Below are 22,696 nucleotides of genomic sequence, written 5' to 3'. Positions count from 1 at the left end.
CTACTCAGGAGGCTGAGGCAGGAGAATTGCCTGAACCCAGGAGGCGGAGGTTGCGGTGAGCCGAAATCGCGCCATTGCACTCCAGCCTGGGTAACGAGCGAAACTCTGTCTCAAAAAAAAAGGAAATGGAAAACTGCAAAGACCTATTATATAGCAGAATCAAATCAGTAGTTAAAAATCTACTCATAATACTTAGCACCCAGATCTTGTTTTTCAAGTATATTCTCCATTGAAAAGAACTAAGACTTCTGGTGGAACTGGTGATTCTCGGGGTGGATTAAGGGAAGTACAAGGTGAGCCTGGAACATCTTGTTTTGGGGGCAAGTAAGGAATTGTTCAAAGAATGAAGGGAACATGTCAAAAGGTCACAGAAGCCAGCTTGAAGGAGCTCCAACTGGCCAATTTGTAGAAAAGTTTAAACATCATACTAAATGACATTGACAAATTATAAGCCAAAGAGTGAAATAAGAATTCATGAGACCATACTGATATAAATAAATAAATAGTATTACCATGGAATGACAGCTAGTAAATGTAGAAGGAACAATGAAATTAGGAAATCACCCTTTATTAAACACTATAAGAATGATCTATTCAGGCAATAGTTATCAACTGGTGCTAAAACTAGTGTAAAAAGGTTTGATAAGAAAATATATTTACATAGTTTCAAAGTAAATCCCCAGAAAATCTTCTTTAATTACAAAGGGAAAAGCAGTAACTTCATAGTGGAGAAACCTTGCAGATACCACCTTAACCAAGTGATCAGAATTACTAGTACCATTAATGGAACAGACATCATACAGTTCCTAATATGAAAGGCACAGTGCCACTTCTATAGTATTTCTGTCAAATGAATATTCAGAGTCTACTCTTGGGGAAGTATCAGACCAAAACAAATTGAAAACACTACCTCTATCAAAATAAAAAATAATGACACCAAGTACTGATGAAGATGAAGAAAAACTGTCTCATACATTGCTGGTAGGAATGTAAAATGGTAGGGCAATAGCCAAAAAGTGGAAACATCCTAAATGTCCTTTGATGGGGAAATAGATGAACAAACTATGGTACATCCATACAATGAAATATTACTCAGCAATTAAAAAGAAACAAACTATTGATGCCTGCTATATAATGCCCTTATATGCTATATAATGCTCTTGAAATGACAAAATTATAGTAATAGAGAACAGATCAGTGGTTGACAGGGTTTAGGGTTAGAGATAGGGTATGACTATACAAAGGAGTTTCTTTGTGGTGATAAAAGAGTCTGTACCCTGATGGTAGTGGTGTACATGTGATCAAATTTTGTAGTACTATACACCAAGCAAATGAAACTGCATGTGAAAACTAATGAAATCTGAATAAGCCCTATAGTTTAGTATTATACTAATGTCAGTTTCCTGGTTTTGATAATATGCTATGGTAATACAAGATGGTATCATTGGGAAAAGCTGGCTAAAGGGTACATGGGAACTTTAGCTTAAATTAATACAAAAATTAAAAGTTTTTTTAAATTGAGGCACATACAACAAAATAGCCTGTAGTCTTCCAAAATTCAAGGTCATGAAAGACAATGAAAGACTTATGAATATCACTTTTTTTTCTTTTTGCTATGAAGGACATTTCACAAAATTGGAATAGGCTCTGTATATCACATAATAGTATTGTAGTAATGTTACTTCTACTTTTCCTAATTGTAGTTATGTAAAAGAATGTTCTTGTTTTAAGGAAATACACTTTAGTATTTAGAGGTAAAGAAGCATTTTAGAAAGGAAAAACAAGAAAAAAATTTTTAAAAAGATACTTTTAGTATGTGTGTTTCATTCATTATTCTTCAAATTTCTTGGTTGTTAATTTTATTGCCTTTACATCTCTTTTCACTTGATTTTTACCTTTCTTTGTTACAGGGTGTTGAATATCAAGCAGCTATGGAATGCCTGCAGAAAGCAGATAGAAGGAGTTTGTTATCTGAAATTCAGGCACTGCATGCACAGATAAATGGTAGGAAAATTACTCTGAAAAGAGAACAAGAGAATGAGAAACCAAGCCAAGGTATGTTGTATGACAAGCTCATGATGTTACACAAATAGGTGAAAAGAATTCACTTTGTGGCCGGGCGCGGTGGCTCAAGCCTGTAATGCCAGCACTTTGGGAGGCCGAGGCGGGTGGATCACGAGGTCAAGAGATCGAGACCATCCTGGTCAACATGGTGAAACCCCGTCTCTACTAAAAATACAAAAAATTAGCTGGGCATGGTGGTGCGTGCCTGTAATCCCAGCTTCTCAGGAGGCTGAGGCAGGAGAATTGCCTGAACCCGGGAGGCGGAGGTTGCGGTGAGCCGAGATCGCGCCATTGCACTCTAGCCTGGGTAACAAGAGTGAAACTCCGTCTCAAAAAAAAAAAAAAAAAAAAAAAGGAATTCACTTTGTTTTCTTTCTATTATTATTAAGTTAAAACACATTTTCTTGGTCACATTTTCTTCTTATTCTCATAATATGAAGGATACAATCTATATTAATTACTTGAGGGGTTAGAGGACTGTTAAATTGATTTTAAACAGCTATGTTGACTTTAAAATAAACTGCCATTCCCCTCAGCAGTTTAAGCCCATTGGATTCATTTTCTTTCTTTATTTTAGAGCTATATGTTAAGAAAACAGTCTTTCCAGTCATATAACAGAAAATACTCTTTAGAGGAATATCTACAATGCATGTAACTAATTATTTTTTAATCCTTTAAAAAAAAAACTGTGAGATGTAAAATACAAACAGAAAATTACAAATTGCAAATATGCAGTATGACAAATTATTAAATGAGTTATCTATGGTAACATCGCCTGTGTGAATATAGCCAGTATCCCAAAAGCCCCTTCTCCCAAGCACATGCTCCTCTAAGCAACTTAGAGGTAACCATTATTCTGATTTTTCTTTAGTTTTACTATCTGTTTATATATTCCTAAAACATGTAAGTTTAAAGTTTTTTCTGTTTTTGAGCTTTATTAATTTGCACGTATTTTTTTATCTTGTTTCTTTCACCTCTCTGTAACATTCTTCCAACTTCCTGCATTTATCTCTAGTTCATTCATTCTTGTTACTCTGTAGAGTTCCCTGTGTTGGTATTCCAAAATGTATCCATTCTACTAATATGATGGAGCATTTGGGTTGTTTCCACTTTTTAACTTTTAGCTATCAGTGCTATTATCAACATTGTTGTATGGTGTTTCTGCTACATATGTGCATGCATCTTCTGAGTATATAACTAAGAGTAGACTTGCTGGGTCATGGGATGCATATCTTCAAATTTATTAGATGACGTCAAACGATTTTCCTACATGGTCATTTTAATTTATATTTTCACTAGCAGTTATATGAGAGTTGTGTTGCGTCACATCTTTGCCAACAGCTGGTATAGTCAGGCTTCTGTTGCAATCTGCTGGGTGTGCCGTAGCTTCTTACTGTGGTTTTAATTGGCTTTTCTCTAATTCCTGAAGTGTTTAGTCCTTTTTTCACGTGGTAATTCGCTAGTTGAATTTTTGTTTTTGTGATTTGCTTGTTTAGGTACTTTTTGATAAGAATATCTGGTCTTTTAAATTGAGCTACAGATGGAAATCATTAGAAAGTAAAGTGAAATCTAATTTTCATCATATCCACTGAGGACATATGCCTGTGTGTTTAGGAATTTTTTTTTAATATAATGGTAGAAACATGTATCCTTTTGCACAGAAGTCACAGCATAGTCTCATATTGATCATTAAAAAGCTGAAGCAGTCCAGGGGCAGTGGCTCACGCCTGTAATCCCATTATTTTTGGAGGCCAAGGCAGGCGGATCACAAGGTGAGGAGTTCGAGACCAGCCTGGACAACATGGTGAAACCCCGTCTCTACTAAAACTACAAAAATTAGCTGAGCATGGTGGTACACACCTGTGGCTACCTGGGAGGCTGAGGCAGGAGAATCATTTGAACCCAGGAAGCAGAGGTTACAGTGAGCTGGGATCGTACCATTGCACTCCAACCTGGGTGACAGGTAGAGACTCCGTCTCAAAAAAAAAAAAAAGGGCTGAACCATTCTTATCACTGAGTTTAAGAAGAAAAAAAAGACCAAAGCGGGTTAAAATTACTTCAGAAAAAAGAGTCATAATGAGATAACACACATATCACTTTCGATATACTTAATTGAAGATGCCTTTTAGGGACTGATTAATACTGTTTTTTGTTTTTTGTGTTTTTTTTAGGTTAAATAGAACGCCATTGAAAGCTTAATTAATGTCACACATTCACATTTTTGTAAATCTTTACCTTTAAAGTTTTAGAAGCCTAAATTAAGCATGATTTATTATCATCTAAAGCTAATATTATTTCCGTCTCCTAACATTATTAATATAAATTGTAATGTGAATTGTTGAACTTTGATAGTACGTTTTTAAGTTAAAAATCCTTTTCTCATTAGAGTAGTATAGTATTACGTATTTATGGTAGAATACGGAAGAGAATAGGGTGAAAACCATCCCTTAAATCACCTAAATCCTAAATTAATGACTACCAAACAGGTGGGTAAATATGTCTCCAGACCTTTTCAATGTGCATGTGTATATAGTTTATATTTTTCATAAAAAGAGGATCCTGATACATATTTTATAACATGCTTTTTTTCATTTAACTTACTTAGGCATTTAAAATTTTCAGTTTGTTTTTATTGTAACAAACATGTAGCAAGGGTTTGGTTGGCTTTTGATGGAAAAAAGGACAGTATCCAAAGTGGGGTTTGGATTTCCCACTTCTGGGAACAGAGTTATATTATAGTAAAGTTCCCAGGGACTATCTGCAAAGGAGTGATGAACAAAATATATAAGCAGTGCTCATCATTATAGTCAGTTACTTGGGTAACTCCTGCAAGTACTTTGTGTGACTATCAGAAATCTTTGGAATTTTTTAATATACATTGTTAAAATTCTGAATGAACAAATATGAGTTCCATTTAAAGGTTTTTTTTAAGTCTGCATTCATTAATGTATTCTGTTAAGCTTTCACCCTTATACATTTATAGTTCTGAAATCTTGGCCACTAGCATTCTGAGGAAAACATGCCTGAAATTTATTAACAACTCTTTTTGTCTTTTTGAGACAGGGTCTCACTCTGTCACCAAGGCTGGAATGCAGTGGCATGGTCTCAGCTCATTGCAACCTCTACCTCCCGGGCTCAAGCAGTCCTTCCACCTCAGCCCCCTGAGTAGATGGGACTATAGTCACATGCCAGCACTCCCAGCTAATTTTTGTATTGTTAGTAGAGACAGGGTTTCACCATGTTACCCAGGCTAGTCATGAACTCCTGTCCTTAAGCAGACCTCCCTCCCACCTCAGCCTCCCAAAGTGCTGGGATTACAGCTATGAGCCACTGATCCTGGACTGCATTACCAACTCTTGGAACTGTAATTTTTCATGTTTGCTTTGAAGTAATCTCCTAAACTACAAATCAGTTCTTATCAACAAGTATTTATAAGCAAAATATGAGTTGCTTGATTATATTTTAAATATTAATCATGTTCTATGTAGAACTCTTGGAATATAATATACAGCAGAAGCAGTCTCAAATGCTGGAAATGCAAGTGGAACTCAGCAGTGTGAAAGACAGAGCAACAGAACTGCAGGAGCAGCTGAGTTCTGAGAAAATGATGGTTGCTGAACTGAAGAGTGAGCTTGCACAAACTAAATTGGAACTAGAAACAACACTCAAGGCACAGCATAAACACCTAAAGGAATTAGAGGCTTTCAGGTGTGCTAGGCTTTCTTATTATAAACATGTTACAAGGAATTGGAGTAATTTTGTCATAAACACTGTGCATATATAGAAAAATATAACATGCATGCTATTTAAATGCAACTGGTTTTTTATGAAAAACTGTAATAGAAAAAAACTAAATTTTTCCAAATGATGAACTTATGATCATGATTATAGCATATTCTCTACTGCGACTTCAGTTCTGTGAGACTTGTATGAGATATAATTTTGACTTTGACCTTTATTTTACCACCAACCAATTTGAAGTGACATTTGTGAACTCAGTAGGATTCATGATTTAATAAGCTAAAATATGCAAAATGTTTGAAGAGACAGTGCTTGTTAAATGGATATATTTGTTGGTATAAATACTGAGCTATTCTCTTGTCAAAGACACATTACAACTAGTGATTTTTTTTTTTTTTTTTTTTTTTTTTGAGACAGAGTCTTGCTCTGTTGCCAGGCACCAGGCTGGAGTACAGTGGCTCGATCTTGGCTCACTGCAACCTCCACCTCCCAGGTTCAAGCAGTTCTCCTGCCTCAGCCTCCCGAGTAGCTGGGACTATAGACGTGCACCACCACGCCCAGCTAATTTTTATATTTTAGCAGAGACCGGGTTTCATTATGTTGGCCAGGATGGTGTCGATCTCTTGACCTCGTGATCCACCTGCCTTGGCCTCCCAAAGTGCTGGGATTACAGGCGTGAGCCACCGTGCCCAGCCACAACTAGTCATTTTTATATTGAACATTAGCTTCACACATAAGGAGACATGATGATTCCCATGTTCAACAAAAGACAAAATTTTTTTTAAATTTATTTATTTTTTATTGTTTTTGAGATAGAGTCTTACCCTGTTGCCCAGCTGGAATGCAATGGCATGATATTGGGTCACTGCAACCTCTGCCAGCAAGGTTCAAGAATTTCTCCTGCCTCAGCCTCCTGAATAGCTGAGATTATAGGTGCCTGCCACCATGCCCAGCTAATTTTTGTATTTTTTTCTTTTTCCTTTTTCTTTTTTTTTTTTTTTTTGAGATGGAGTTTTGCTGTTGTTGCCCAGGCTGGAGTGCAGTGGCACAATCTTGGCTCACGACAACCTCCGCCTCCCAGGTTCAAGTGATTTTCCTGCCTCACTGGGATTACAGGCATGCACCACCATGCCCAGCTAATTTTGTATTTTTAGTAGAGACAGGGTTTCGCCATGTTGGACAGGCTGGTTTCGAACTCCTGACCTCAAGTGATCCACCTGCATTGGCCTCCCAAAGTGCTGGGATTACAGGCGTGAGCCTCCGCGCCCAGCCAATTTTTGTATTTTTAGTAGAGATGGAGTTTCACCATTTTGGTCAAGCTGGTCTCAAACTCCTGACTTCAGGTGATCCACCCACCTCAGCCTCCCAAAGTTCTGGGATTACAGGTGTGAGCCACCACGCCCAGCCAAATTTTTTATTAATATTATTTTGTACCAATAAATTGTATAGCTGTTTGCAATGGTAAATAGTAACTAATAATTGTACTACTAGAAACAGTTAATTTGAGACCAGGTGTGGTGACTCATGCCTATAATACCAGTACTTTGGGAGGCCAATGTGGGTGGATCCTGGACAACAAGAGGAAAACTCCATCTCAAAAATAAAATAAAATAAAATAAAAGAGGGCCAGGCACGGTGGCTCATTCCTGTAGTCTCAACTTTGAGAAGCTGAATTGGGCGGATCACAAGGTCAAGAGATTGAGACTGTCGTGGCCAACATGGTGAAACCCTGTCTCTACTAAAAATACAAAAATTAGCTGGGCATGGAAGCGCACTTGTAGTCCCAGCTACTCGGTAGGCTGCACTCCAGCCTGGCAACAGAGTGAGACTCCATCTCAAAAAAAAAAAGAAACAGTTAATTTGAAATGAATCCCTGTCAAGAATCTGTAATGGTTTATATTTTCCTGTTAGCTAGTTTATTATATCCCTCAACTTTTCAATGGAAGCTGTTGTTCCTGTCTCGTTATGTGCTTGGTCAACATAGCTAAATGGAAGTTCATTTGTCTCCCTGCCTTAGGTTGGAAGTTAAAGATAAAACAGATGAAGTACATTTGCTTAATGATACATTAGCAAGTGAACAGAAAAAATCAAGAGAGCTCCAATGGGCTTTGGAGAAAGAGAAAGCCAAGTTGGGACGCAGTGAAGAACGGGATAAAGAGGAACTTGAGGTACTGTTATCTTTATCTTTAAATGTCTCTGGAAAATCCAGAATGATAGAAGAGAGTCTTGAGACTTTCCTCCATCTAAAATGTCAACCTTAGACTTATTAATAAGATATGGTAAGTTGTTCACTATGCGTTGAATACTACATAATGTTATCTAAACTGTATTTAGATCCCAGCATTTATGAGGAAATGCTAATGGTGTGATTGTTTTTTTGTTTTGTTTTATTTTGCTACATCGAAGGATGCACATAGATTGCTCTGCTGCAACATGTTTTGGGCATGTGAATTGGTGCACTCAGTTTGATAAATATGGCAATCCTGTCAGTTTAATACAGAGGTAGTTTTGGTTCCTGTTTTCTCCTAGGGAAGGGGAACAGGGATACTTTTCTGTAGTCCTCACTGCTGTACTCTAAGAACATTTAAAGTGAACATTGGTCCTTTTCAAAGAGACACACTCCTGCTTTGCAAGGCACTCAAATCGAGGCAGGCTGTACTACTGCATGCATTATATGCTTTTAATAGAGACGGAGTTGTCTCACTAGCTCAGAGCTCTTCTAGCTACATAATCCTAATTCCCACTAACTCTGTGCTGAAAAACAATAGGTTGCTGGCATTTTTGCCCTATTTTTTATGTTTAATGTCCACTGCGGTAGCCTCCAGGCAGAGAGAACTCTGCCCAGTAGGGATATGATATCTCCCGAGGTACCAGTTACAATTTTTTAACCATGAAAAATTTATGTATATTTTATTTGCCCCTAATCTTGCTTTCCTTATAAGCCCTATTATTTTTAGCATGTGAAACTGCAAAACCAAGGCTTTTCACAACTCCTATCACGTTATATCAGCCACATTTATATTATTCTATACAAATTTATTAATGTGCACAGGAATCTTATCAAAATATAAGCTCTCCAGGAACAGTTTTGGTTTTTTTTCCCCTGAGATGGAGTCTTCCTCTGTCACCCAGGCTGGAGTACAATGGTGCAATCTCAGCTCACTATAACCTTTGCCTCTGGGTTCAAGTGATTCTCCTATCTTAGCCTCCTGGGCAGCTGGGATACAGGTGCACACCACCATGCCTGGTAATTTTTGTATTCTTAGTAGAGACAGGGTTTCACCATGTTGGCCAGGATGGTCTCCCATCTCCTGACCTCATGATCCTCCCACCTCAGCCTCCCAAAGTGCTGGGATTACAGGCATGAGCCACCGTGCCCAGACAGAACAGTTATATTTTTAAAGGTTATTATTCTTATAAGAAATGTACCCTGTTTCATATTACTTAGTGAGATTAAGATTTTTTGAGAAAAGTATTATCTTACCCTTCTTTTGTTTATATTTCCTGATTATGCACTACTGAGCATTTAAGTTAACAAACTAAATAATCAGTTTTATTTTCTAATACGAATCATACCAACATAGTTTTAATAAAGGCATGGTTGTAAACTTAAAAAGTTTGTTTTGTTTTGTTTTTTAAGTTGAAGTCTCACTCTGTCACCCATACTGGAGGGCAGTGGTGCAACCTCGGCTCACTGCAACCTCCACCTCCCAGGTTCAAGCAATTTTCCTCCCTAAGCCTCCCACATAGCTGGTACTACAGGTGTGCACCACTGCGCATAGCTAATTTTTTGTATTTTTAGTAGAAATGGGTTTCACTATGTTGGCCAGGCTGGTCTTAAACTCTTGACCCCAGGTGATCCGCCCACCTCAGCCTCCCAAAGTGCTGGGATTACAGGCATAAGTCACTGCTCCTGAGTAAGTACTTTTAATGATATTAACATAAGTTCTTAAATTTGATTTTCTTGTACCAGGATCTGAAGTTTTCACTTGAGAGTCAGAAACAAAAGAATCTTCAGCTAAATCTACTTTTGGAACAACAGAAACAACTACTGAACGAATCCCAGCAAAAAATAGAATCACAGAGAATGCTATATGATGCCCAGTTGTCTGAAGAACAAGGTCGAAACTTAGAGCTTCAAGTGCTTCTTGAATCTGAGAAAGTTCGAATTCGGGAAATGAGTAGTACCCTGGATAAGGAGCGGGAACTGCATGCACAGCTGCAGAACAATGATAGTACTGGGCAGCCTCGGCCATCCTTGCCCTCGGAGGACCTATTGAAAGAGCTGCAGAAACAGCTAGAGGAAAAGCACAGTCGCATAGTAGAATTGTTAAATGAGACCGAAAAATATAAACTGGATTCATTGCAAACACGACAGCAAATGGAAAAAGATAGGCAGGTTCATAGGAAAACACTGCAGACAGAGCAAGAGGCCAACACTGAGGGACAGAAAAAAATGCATGAGCTCCAGTCCAAAGTGGAAGATCTTCAGCGCCAACTGGAAGAGAAAAGACAACAAGTTTATAAGTTGGACCTTGAAGGAAAGCGACTACAAGGAATCATGCAGGAATTCCAGAAGCAAGAACTAGAAAGAGAAGAAAAACGAGAAAGTAGAAGAATTCTGTATCAGAATCTTAATGAGGTAAAGTGACAGTTTCTTTTTAGATATTTTTTAAATAAAGTACTGTAGCCCTTTGATCATTAAATTTTGATATTGAATTAAATTACTTAAACAGCTATATGTAAATCATTTTAAAATGAAATCTATAGAAGTTTATTGGATATAAGCAATAATTATGTTCCCTTAAGAAAGACTGAGATATGTTGTTCACTTATAATTATTGTTTTCTTATTCTGTCCAAAATTGCCAGTCAGCCACATGGAGCTTAACCAGTGATCGAACTAGAAATTGGGTTCTTCAACAGAAAATAGAAGGAGAAACAAAGGAATCAAACTACCCTAAATTGGTTGAAATGAATGGAGGAAGAACTGGCTGTGATCATGAATTAGAAATGATCAGAGGAAAGCTTCAATGTGTAGCTTCAAAACTACAGGTTCTAGCCCAGAAAGCCTCTATGAGGTTAGACTTTTCTGCCTGATCTTTGGGAAAGTAGTGTTCCTAGGCTGGGCAGACCCCATGACTCCCTGACAGCTAGCCAAGGGTGGGAAATTGAAATTTTAAAGGTAATGCATGTTTACATTAGGAGGTGATATTCTTTAACAGAACTTATATATCTGAAAACAACTATCTAACACTTTGACCCTGGGAGGAGAGCATGGAATAAGGGAGACGTGATAGGTGAAGCAGAATGTCGCCTGCTCTGTAATGTTTGTGGTAGTAAACACCCCCAATTGAGAAAGTATGTTTTGACTTTTTGTCTTTTTCTTGAAGACTACAGTTTGAAACAGCAGATGATGAAGATTTCATTTGGGTTCAGGAAAATATTGATGAAATTATTTTACAACTACAGAAATTAACTGGCCAGCAAGGTGAAGAGGTAATACTTCTTTAAAGTTATTTTTAAAGCATTGAGAGCAAAGATTTAATAGAAACTGTGAATCATTTGAAACTTGCAGTATATTCTTTATACTTTTTATAGTTTCAATTGTATCTATTTATTTTAAATATGAATAATAATGCTTGCTTTCCCCCAAGAGAAGAAAAAGCTTAGAGGGGAAATTAGCTTTCATTATTGTTATTGAATAATTATGTTGACCTTTTAGTGTATTGAGACAAGCTTCCCGAAAGAGTGATTGGGCTTCTACCCTCCCTGCTCCATGAAACACCCCTAGACTCCTACCAGTGTCTAAACAATTGACTAATCTGGTGAATCTTTTCAGCCTTTCTTGACTTCTTGGTAGTATTTGATACTTTTGACCTCTTTTATTTTCTTAAAACTCCCTCTTTCCTTGCCTGTCTTGTCGGTATTCTGGCATTTCTTCTGCTTCTTTCATCAACTGCCTTTGTAGTTCCTCTTCCTACCTGCTTCTTTCTTTTCTATAACCTGTAACTATGAAAGCTCACACAGTCCAACAGTCTGAGCTCTCACTAGACTTATTTATTAAACAAATACGTATATTGAACACTTGCTATGTGTCAGGTAGGTTCTGGAGATACAATGAACAAATCTAATTAAAACCTCACCCATATGGAGCTTATCTTTAAGGAACTGTGGTTCTAGTCTAGACCTTTGTCCTGTGTTCCCGGCTTATATTTTCAATTAGTTACTAGACATTTTTCCTTGGGGAAATGTACCCCATAGTGACCCTCACAGGCACATTCCAAACTGAACACCATCTTCCCTTTCTCCTTCGTGCTCCAGACCCACATTTCTAGTCATGCTATCATCCAGTTTAGAAAGCTGGAAGTCACCCATAGACCGCTTTCCTTCACCCTTACCTGCAAGTCTAGACAGTCACTAAGTCCTGTCCCTCTTACTTTCTAAATACCTCTCCCACACACCCTTTACTCTCTGTCCCTTAGTCATTGCCTCCATTCAGGCTTTGAGCATTTCTTACCTGGCTGTTGAAACAGCTTCCTGATAAGTCTACCTGACACAAACTATATCTTTCCTAATTTCCCCTGCTTTGTACATTACTGCCAAAGGAATTTTTCCAACACGTAAATTTTGTGTCATACTTCTACATCAAGCCTTTCATGACTCCATTGCCTACATATAGGTCTGTTATCCATAAAGTAAAGCAATCTAGACTTACCAGGCAACTTACAACACCCTGAAAGCAATACACGGTCATTCAAGCCTTTGTGCCTTCTGCTTAATAAGTCCTCCCTTCTCTTTTCTGCCTGGTAAGTATCTACGTATTACTGAAGACTCAACTCAAGCACGAGTTCATGAAATCTGTTGCTCTCAGTGCCTGTTCACATTTTATATGCAGCGTTCACATCCATTTGTGGTTAAGTGACCTTACACCATTTTATTTTTCCAGCCCAGCTTGGTGTCCCCAAGTGCTTCTTGTGGCTCATTGACTGAAAGACTACTGAGACAAAATGCTGAACTGACAGGGCATATCAGTCAACTGACTGAAGAGAAGAATGACTTAAGGAACGTGGTTATGAAGCTGGAAGAGCAGATCAGGTGGTATCAACAGACAGGAGCTGGTAGAGATCATGTATGTCCATTTTTAGCATCTTCATATATGAGAATTAGTACATACTTACCATTTCTACTATCTAGTTTCAAGTTTTAATTCTGTTAATGTAAAACTATCACATACCTGATTCTTCGTAGGATCTGTAGAATATTTTATAGGGATGACAATAATAATATTACTATTATTACTAGTTACTGTTATTTATTGGAAACCATTGGGTGTATACAACCTCTGGGTTGTATACATTCAGAATCTCTAATCCACATCCACCTTATACATGAGAAAACTGAATTGAAGTCATAGTCAAACCAAGTTATATTTATCTCCAAAGCCAGATACTTGCTACCTGGGGACCGACAGCAGATACTAGAGATGTTCAAATGTAGATCCTGACTGTTCTCTTCAGCTACTTATCAGTTATTGTGTTCATGATTCAAGTAAAAGATGCTGTTAAATTATGTCTTTCAGCCTGATACTCTGAGAATTTACTTAAATTTTTTCCATTTAAAAACAGGTATAAAATTAATTGCTCGTTTCCATAATCACCCAATATAAAAATAGAAAAGACCTGTGACCGGGCGTGGTGGCTCACGCCTGTAATCCCAGCACTTTGGGAGGCCAAGGCAGGCAGATCACAAGGTCAGGAGGTCAAGACCATCCTGGCTAACATGGTAAAACCCCGTCTCTACTAGAAATACAAAAATTAGCTGGGCATGGTGGTGTGTGCCTGTAATCCCAGATACTTGGGAGGCTGAGGCAGAAGAATCACTTGAACCTGGGAGGTGTAGGTTGCAGTGAGCCAAGATCACACCACTGTACTCCAGTCTGGGTGACAGAGTGAGACTGCATCTCAAAAAAAAAAAAAGAAAAAGAAAAGACCTGTAAGACAACTGTACAGTTAAATACATGATTACATATTTATGTGCCTTTTATAGAAATCCACTTATTATGTACATACTGGCTTGTTTTTTCCCAGTTCTCCAGTACACTCTTTCAGGCATGGGCTCAAAATTTGGACTGAAATGGTCTGTTAAGTCTCTTGACTTTTTTAGTTCAAAGCTCTGCTAATCTGCTAAACCTTCTCTGTGGCCAGGCTTTCACAAGGACTTAATTGTAAAACTAATGTACTTAGCAAAGGACCATGTACTTAGAGTTAGTGTATATGCATAATATCAGTTGAGATTGGCTTTGAACTTTGTCTGGGTGGGGTTAGAAAGTTGAGACTGTATCATCATGGAGATATCTTTAATATGTTTAGCTCAGACGTTTCTTCAGAGACTTGTTCTTAAAAATTACGTAAGTAGGCTGTGGTCTTTCCAGTCTTCTAGGTTTTCGTTGAATGGTGGTGCCAACATTGAAGCCATCATTGCCTCTGAAAAAGAAGTATGGAATAGAGAAAAATTGACTCTCCAGAAATCTTTGAAAAGGGCAGAGGCTGAAGTGTACAAACTGAAAGCTGAACTAAGAAATGACTCTTTACTTCAATCTCTGAGCCCTGATTCTGAACATGTTACTTTAAAGGTAGGAGACATCTCCCATCTTAACATCACAGCTGGTTCTATGTTTTTGCCTTCTTTCATCTCTCACTGACCTTAATTAAATAGACTAAAAAAATTTAGGTGGTGTTCAGGCTGTTTCTCTAGGTCTCTTTATTCAGTCTTTGTCATGAATATAGTTCACAGAAGGTTTGTGGAAAGGCATGCCCAGGACTGGGACCAGGTTAACCTGTTTATGGTCACAGTGCGAGCATCCTGAGCTCATGGTTCCACTTCCCCTGGTTTCCTCCCTAACAGACCAAAAGAATGTTATCTTTTCAACTTGTAACAAAAGCTCTACTACTTGTCAATGTGAGAGCATCATACTCTAAAATGGTAAGCCCTCTGAAAAACCTCTCTAGTGAAAAACCTCTGAAAAACCTCTCTAGTGACTAATAATGAATGTTGTTAAAACTGCCTAATCAGTCAATATAAAACTCCAAACAAAAAGAAAAATTTTTGGAACATTTGTTCCAGTTTATGACTCGAAAGAATAGAAAGCATTAACATTTAAAAAGTTAGATTAGTGACCCTAATAGAAATATCTCTGTACAATAAAAAAAAAATTTAGATGAAAATGGGATGACAAAAATATTTGCAATTAATATGATGAATAAGGGCTAAAATCCAAAAGAAACAAAAAGCCTAACTATATTATTAGTATTCACACTCCATTGACTAAGAGGCAAAAGTGTAAAAATTAGTTAATTTATCTTAAATTTCAACTTTGCTAATAAAGTAGAAAACAATGATAGGATACCTGCTATTTTACTACTACTACTACTACTACTACTTATGATGATTATTATTAAAATCTAGGTTATTTTCCCCTAGAGAGTAGGTTGAATGTTTTTTTGATGTCTTTATGTTCTTCTCTTCTTTAAATATAGAGAATTTATGGTAAATACTTGAGGGCAGAAAGTTTTCGAAAGGCTCTCATTTACCAGAAGAAATACCTGCTGCTGTTACTGGGTGGGTTCCAGGAATGTGAAGATGCCACCTTGGCCCTGCTTGCCCGGATGGGGGGGCAGCCACCTTTCACAGATCTAGAGGTGATCACCAGTCGCCCAAAGGGCTTCACCAGATTTCGATCGGCTGTCAGAGTATCCATTGCAATTTCCAGGTAAACTACTTGAAGGAAAATACATTTTATTAGTAGACTCTATAAAAGGATTAGTTCTTTTTAATTCTCCCTCTTTTCTTTGCTGGTTATACTCTATATTTGTATAGTAGGAGGTATTTGCCATCACTGAAGCATGCCTGCTTTTTTTTTTTCCCTAGGTTTTCATTCATTTAGCAGGAATACTGGTAGGGTATGTATAGACTATGAAAAGGGCCTTCCTACGTGCAGGCAGCTGATAGCTCAGAGCTGGCCTGTACAGTCAGGGTTGCCTTTTAGAAAACAGTCTGAATAAGCTCATGAAGAAGCTCACACATGTAAATAAAAGATCATCACATTTAAAAATGTGCTTGACAAATTACTTCTTAGGCTGCCATACAGTCATTTTCTTCATTGCTAAGATAAACCACTTTTGGTGCCCAGATATGGAAAGTTCTGTCCTAACTGCATTCAAGTCAGAGGTTAGCCTTTAGGGCATTGGATTTTTCTAGTGCTTTTGTTGTCCTTTCTCTAGTAGTTCCAAGCTAAGAACTCTGGTATTCATTCTGTCTGTGATTGACATGGAGCCAAGACTTAACTACTTTGAGGGCCTAGCCCACTATAGTTTTCTGACCTGGTCATATGCATACAAACACCGAGGCTCCTCCATGCATCCCTGCCCTTTTAGAAGGCAGACAGAATCTTAAAGGAATTTTGCTTTTTAAAGCTCTTTTTGTCAGGTCACATCTGATGCTTCTTTAAGGAGTTTTATCCTTTTTTTCCTTCTTTATTTTCCTCTAAAAAATATGGGACAGTTTTTAACTGGAAGCTGTATGAGGTCACCTAGTCCAGAATCTCATTTCACACTTGAGGAAACTGAGGAAGGGAGAGGTTACAAAGCCCATAGTGATAGAGCCTGGACAGCCGGCCCAATCTCCCAAGTCTCGTTCATGCTGGATCCGTAAACAGGAGCTTGGGTTTTATCTTACTGTGGGCCTCAGACCCTCCTTGCTTCTGATAGTACACGTTGTAGTCCCCAGGTTTCATTTACTCTTTCTCACCTTTCATTTCCTTCTTCACCTTGTAGAGTAAACCAGGGTAAGTGCTGGTAGATGCATTGATGAAAAAATATGTAATTCCTGCCTAAATACCTAAAGTGGGGAAGACTAATATGTACGGAACATAGAAGATGCCTAAATGGGAGGTCACAGGAGTTAGCCAATAATTTTGATTAGAGGGATTTAGGGAGGCTTCATGAAAGCAATGTAGAAGTTGTTATTGACATACTTCACTCTGTTTCACTTTTTCTTGTCCAAGATTATATGTTTATCATATTTTGACCCTCCTAAGACAGAGCCTTAGAACTGACTGGAAATCAAACTGGTGCGCCAGAAGCTTCTTGGGCCAAGATGGCACAGGTAGTAACTTGTGGTGGCTGGTTCATGAAGCTAACACTCCCATTCCTTTTGAAACCAATATTTTTTGTCCCTGATCAAAGGGACAAGAGCCTCACCCACCTTGCAGCATTCCCAGCACATTCTTATTGCCAATTTAAGGGTCTTTTTGTTCTCTTCCTATTTTATCTGGCCTTTATTCTTCACTCATCTCTTTTCATTATTTCTCACCCTTTCTTTGCCTATCTACTTTTTTCCCATCTACTTTTGTCTTCCATATCCTTGTACCCCATTTATCCCTAAAGCCAGAACCTGATGCTGACAATTTAAGAAACATTAATGCCTCTTGGGATGGGGATGAGGGGATCTTGAATTCCTGTTCTTCTGTCCCAGTTGATTTTGTCACAACCAGGGGGCAGTGACACAGTTTAATTAGGCAGTCGTGAAATTTGACATTTGTTCTATGTTCATATTTAAATGTATGATGTGATTTTTTTTAGGAAGTGTATATTTATACTATTTACGTTATAGATGTGCTGTGAAATTTTATCTTGGAATCTTTTTTTAGAATGAAATTTTTGGTTCGACGGTGGCATCGAGTCACAGGTTCTGGTTCCATCAATATTAACAGAGATGGCTTCGGACTGAACCAAGGTGAAGTCAAAATAGCGTATTTTCTTATGTTTATGACTCTCTAAATCAGGGGTCCCCAAGCCCCAGGCTATGGACTCGTACTGGTCTGTGGCCTGTTAGGAACCAGGCCGCGTAGCATCAGGTGAGCCACGTGTGACCTCACATTACTGCCTGAGCTCCACCTCCTGTCAGATCAGCCACGGCATTAGATTTTCATAGGAGCACAAACTCTATTGTGAACTGCACATGTGAGGGATCTAGGTTGCATGCTTCTTATGAGAATCTAACTAATGCCTGATGATCTGAGGTGGAACAGTTTCATCCAGAAATCATTCCAGCACCTCTGGGTCTGTGAAAAAATTGTCTTCCATGAAACAGGTCCCTGGTGCCAAAAAGGTTGGGGACTGCTGCCCTAAATTACTGCATGTGTAATACTTTCCAAATAATGAATTCTGGAAGCAATGTTTTCCAAAGACAAAGCCCTTTTAACTACCAAAACTAGGGAACTTCACTGTTTTAAAGAGGGTAATAGTAGCTGGTTTTCATGGAGAACTTAGTCTGTACCAGGCCATGTTCTTTTCATGTATTCTCTCAATCCTATGATGTAAGTACAATTGTTACTATTCTCACTTTGTAGATGAAAAACTGAGGCATGGAAAACACATGTCATTTTCCCCAGAATGGCCAGTAGGGAAGTGATGGAACCAGGACCAAAACTAGCAATCTGACTTCAGAGCCCACAGTCTTTATAACTGCATTTAAGGCACTGGTTCAATACAGGATTGCTGTTAGTCTTATGGAAGAATTATGAAGTTTTCATAATTTAACCATATTCAAACAGGTTTCTGAGTTTACCAATAAGTTGTATAGTGATGGTAACAGTTAAAACTCCTTCACTCTATACCTAGAAGTAGAAACAAACTAGGGCTTGAACATTTCTGGCAATAAAGATGAAGTCTGAATCTGGGGAGCACACAGAGGCACAGAGACACAGCATCCCTGTGCTGTGTATTCATAGTAAACCACCTTTACATCCTCTACCAGGAGCTAAGCATAAGAGAAAGGGGAAGTATATTTGGTACTCTACACAAAGTACTTAAAATATCGTTACACTGAAACAGCTGAAATTTGTACCATGATGAGTTGTGTTGTGGTAAAAGTTAGCAAATCTTGATTGCAAGTCAGAATGGAATGGTTACAGTACTCTAATATTTTTGTCCACATCATTTCCCAAAACCACACACACTCAGACACCCCTTACCTCTCATCTGCTTATACCTAAGGTCTTTAAAAAAGAAAATATACCAACTAAATAATTTTCTTTGAGACATAGTTCCAGATATCAGAAATATTCATATTCAAAAGTAAACAAAATAACATTTGAAAGCCAAGTTTTTGTTGGTACTGTTTCTCCTTTAGCAAGAATAATAGAAAATGACTATAAATAGGAGTTGCTATAATGTGGCATAATAGTCTTTTGAGCACTTATTATGTAGAAATGTTGTAAGGGCTTGAACTTTTTTTTTCCTTATAAGGTACATTTTGGGTTACTTTAGGTGCAGAAAAGACTGACTCATTTTATCATTCTTCTGGTGGGCTGGAGCTATATGGAGAACCAAGACATACTACCTATCGCTCAAGATCAGATCTGGACTATGTTAGGTCCCCTTTACCATTTCAAAATAGGTAAGAATTTGAGATAAACTGCCTGGAATAGTTAAATGTATTCACATTTAACAGAGAAAAATGAGGCCGGGCGCGGTGGCTCAAACCTGTAATCCCAGCACTTTGGGAGGCCGAGGCGGGTGGATCACAAGGTCAAGAGATCAAGACCATCCTGGTCAAAATGGTGAAACCCCGTCTCTACTAATACTACAAAAAATTAGCTGGGCATGGTGGCGCGTGCCTGTAATCCCAGCTACTCAGGAGGCTGAGGCAGGAGAATTGCCTGAACCTGGGAGACGGAGGTTGCGGTGAGCCGAGATCGCGCCATTGCACTCCAGCCTCGGTAACAAGAGCGAAACTCCGTCTCAAAAAAAAGAAAAAAAAAAAAAAAACAGAGAAAAATGCACATTTTTAGGGCTTTGACTTCTTTGCATTGAGATAGACATCTTTGTCATACGTAATTTACATAATCTGACTGGGCGCAGTGGCTCACACCTGTAATCCCAGAACTTTGGGAGGCTGAGGCAGGTGCATCACTTCAGGTCAGATGTTCAAGACCAGCCTGACCAACGGGGTGAAACCCTGTATCTACTAAAAATACAAACAAATTAGCTGGGCATGGTGCCACGTGCCTGTTACCCCAGCTACTCGGGAGGCTGAGGCAGGAGAATTGCATGAACCTGGAAAGTGGAGGTTGCAGTGAGCTGTGACCGTGCCACTGCACTCTAGTTGAGAGTGAGACTTGATCTCAAAAAAAAAAAAATTTTTTTTTACATAATCTAAGGCTCAATGTAAAAACCAGTGTTTGAATTTGTAACTGATTTCCAAGGGTATAGCAAACCTGATCAAGTGTTATTTAGCAGTTAGATGCTGGGAAAAGTAGTCTTTGGCCATTATGAAAAGCTCTACAATCTTCCTGACAAGATGCATTTATACATACCCAATTTGTTGAGACCTTTGCCACAAGCATTGTATTGGACATTCTTATGTTGACTTAGTAGCATAATTGAAGTCATCGAAGAGTTCTTTCTCATCCCAAGCTCAGAAACTGAAGCTTGGGGTATATATATTATGTGTGTACAAGTGCCTTTTGTGGGGAGGGAGTGGAGGCAGTTTGGTAACTCAATATGCATATTTCTAGATAACTTGATTTATGTACATATTTTTCATCCTTTAGGTACCCAGGCATTCCAGCTGATTTCAATCCTGGTTCTTTAGCATGTTCTCAGCTTCAGAATTATGATCCTGACAGAGCCCTAACAGATTATATCACTCGGCTAGAGGCACTGCAAAGACGACTTGGAACTGTACAGTCAGGTGCTCTAAGTTTAACCACATCTTGGCAGCACTACAGTGCTAGACCCACAGCTCTCCTTTCTTTGAAACTCCTTCACACTCATCATTAGGATAATCAAAGCTTCCACTTTAATGAATGAGCTATCAAGTTAGCCAAAGCTTAAACTCTTGTAACCAGCAGAGAGAAACTGACTTTTAATAATTTAAGTGAAGATATGATTTATTACCCCAGATACCACTCCTCCCAGAAATAACTTCCTACTATCTTCATTCAGTGGATTGATGACACAAAATGCATGATGAGCACCAATGTGCAAGGTTCTCTAAGTCTACAGAGCCTAATTGGAGAACGTATTCCTAAGTAGTGCATGGTAGAAAGTGGTAAGGGGCCGTGCCACAGCACTCCAGTCTGGGTGGGAGAGCGAGACCCTGTCTCAAAGAAGAAAAAAAAAAAAAGAAAGCGGCAAGGCATGCGAATCAGGTGGAGTTAAGGAGGAAGCACTTGCTTGAAGCACTTAATGTAGCCATCATCCCTACTACTACATTGTGCTTTTATGCATGATCCAAAAAACTATTCCATTTAAAATACTTTGTAAAGATTCTTTTATTTTTCTTTGTTCAAAACCAAAGAACACTTTAAAATAAAGGTGGATTCCCTGTTCCGGGAAGGAAAACCTCTTTTCCCTGTCTCACTTCACTTCACTCCTCATTCAGAGACTTTGAATCATTTTAGTTTAAGTGATTGTGCTCTAAGTCAACTTTTATATTTTGCTTTTACTTTTATTAAAGACCCTTTTTTCCTACTAGTCTCACAAACTATTGGCTGATAACATACTATTTTAACTTAGTAGTGTATCTCTTCAAGAAATCATTTGTTTAACCCAAGCAACTTGTAGTAATAGGAAACTTTTATTATCATAGCTGAGGTTTGTTGGTTGGTTTGCCTTGGCTTGTTTTGAGCACCCAAATTTCACAAGATGCAGATTTTGAAGACCAAAAGACTTTTCAAAAATATATGAGGTATAGAACATTCAACTTTGAGAGCACATTAAAGAAACTCTAAACATTAGTCTCACCTACCTTGCTATAGAGCCCAGTCATGGTGACTTTTAAATATATATTCAAAATCTCTTAAAAATCAGTTTAAGTTTATGGGCTGGGCGCGGCAGGAAGGCTGAGGCAGGCAGATCACAAGGTCAGGAGTTGGAGACCAGCCAGTTCAAGACCAGCCTGGCCAACACAGTGAAACCCTGTCTCTACAAAAAATACAAAACTTAGCCAGGCATGGTGGTATGTGCCTGTAATCCCAGCTACTCAGAAAAGTGAAACAGGAGAATCACCTGAACCCAGGAGGCAGAGGTTGCAGTGAGCCGAGATCACACCACCGCATTCCAGCCTGGGCAACAGAGCCAAGACTCCGTTTGGAGGGTAGAGGGGCAGGTGGAATCCGTTTAAGTATGAAGAAGACATTTTAAGGGGAAAAAAAGGGCTTTAAAAAAATTGAGAATAATAGTAATCCCCTTTGTGTGAACTGTAGTGGGTCTGATAACAGGTAGCACTGTAATTTGAAATCATTTGAATTTCCTGTTTTTCTCTCATAGGTTCAACTACTCACTTTCATGCTGGCATTAGAAGATAATCTTTTGAAACGTCATTAATTGAAGTGATTTAAAACAGATTTCCTTTTGTAAATCAGTGGTTCTTTTGTGCTTTTGTATTGTGAATATTCGGTGGGACCAATACGAACACAGCTTATGATTGTATACAAATCCCTTGCCAGCACATGAAAACAAACTGGAATTTGTATATATAAGCATTGTGTATGTATTCATGCACAATAATCATTGAATTACCTGTATATTTGTGGAATGCTAATTTAAAACATTAAATTATAAACCTTGTGTATTTATCAAATGGGTGAAGAAAAGATTAAACTTTTACGCATTACATTACTGCTGAATGTGTAGCTTGAGGTGTCCTGCACTTTTCTTATAAGGCTACTGAAGTTACATGTTTCTGCCTAATATATTCTACTGGTGATGAAGACAGATAATATCACTTGTAGAGACCTATTTTTGTATAACGTAGAAGTTTTGAATTTTATGGGGTATTTTGTCAAGTACTGAAATAAAAATGACTTCACCATTTTCACCACA

At 38.2% G+C, this 22,696-nt stretch overlaps 1 protein-coding gene across 2 annotated transcripts in view; it reads left to right on the top strand.

Moving 5' to 3' along the window:
- Window positions 1–22,696, top strand: part of AKAP9 (A-kinase anchoring protein 9) — a 219,170-nt gene extending 196,474 nt beyond the window's left edge. For both annotated transcript variants that reach the window (XM_037741311.1, XM_037741312.1), the window contains 13 exons: window positions 1,911–2,055; window positions 5,553–5,772; window positions 7,823–7,973; window positions 9,779–10,447; window positions 10,677–10,885; window positions 11,198–11,303; window positions 12,754–12,936; window positions 14,239–14,439; window positions 15,344–15,576; window positions 17,515–17,600; window positions 19,136–19,265; window positions 20,422–20,561; window positions 22,142–22,696. In XM_037741311.1, coding sequence (XP_037597239.1) covers window positions 1,911–2,055; window positions 5,553–5,772; window positions 7,823–7,973; window positions 9,779–10,447; window positions 10,677–10,885; window positions 11,198–11,303; window positions 12,754–12,936; window positions 14,239–14,439; window positions 15,344–15,576; window positions 17,515–17,600; window positions 19,136–19,265; window positions 20,422–20,561; window positions 22,142–22,179 — 2,511 coding nt within the window. In that variant the 3' untranslated portion in view covers window positions 22,180–22,696. The remainder of the gene's footprint in view (window positions 1–1,910; window positions 2,056–5,552; window positions 5,773–7,822; window positions 7,974–9,778; window positions 10,448–10,676; window positions 10,886–11,197; window positions 11,304–12,753; window positions 12,937–14,238; window positions 14,440–15,343; window positions 15,577–17,514; window positions 17,601–19,135; window positions 19,266–20,421; window positions 20,562–22,141) is intronic.

Source organism: Cebus imitator, unplaced genomic scaffold (assembly GCF_001604975.1).
Source record: "Cebus imitator isolate Cc_AM_T3 unplaced genomic scaffold, Cebus_imitator-1.0 Scaffold98, whole genome shotgun sequence".
Lineage (NCBI taxonomy): Eukaryota > Metazoa > Chordata > Mammalia > Primates > Cebidae > Cebus > Cebus imitator.
The sequence above is the reverse complement of the archived record's forward strand: the minus strand, read 5'-3'. Positions and strand labels throughout refer to the sequence as shown.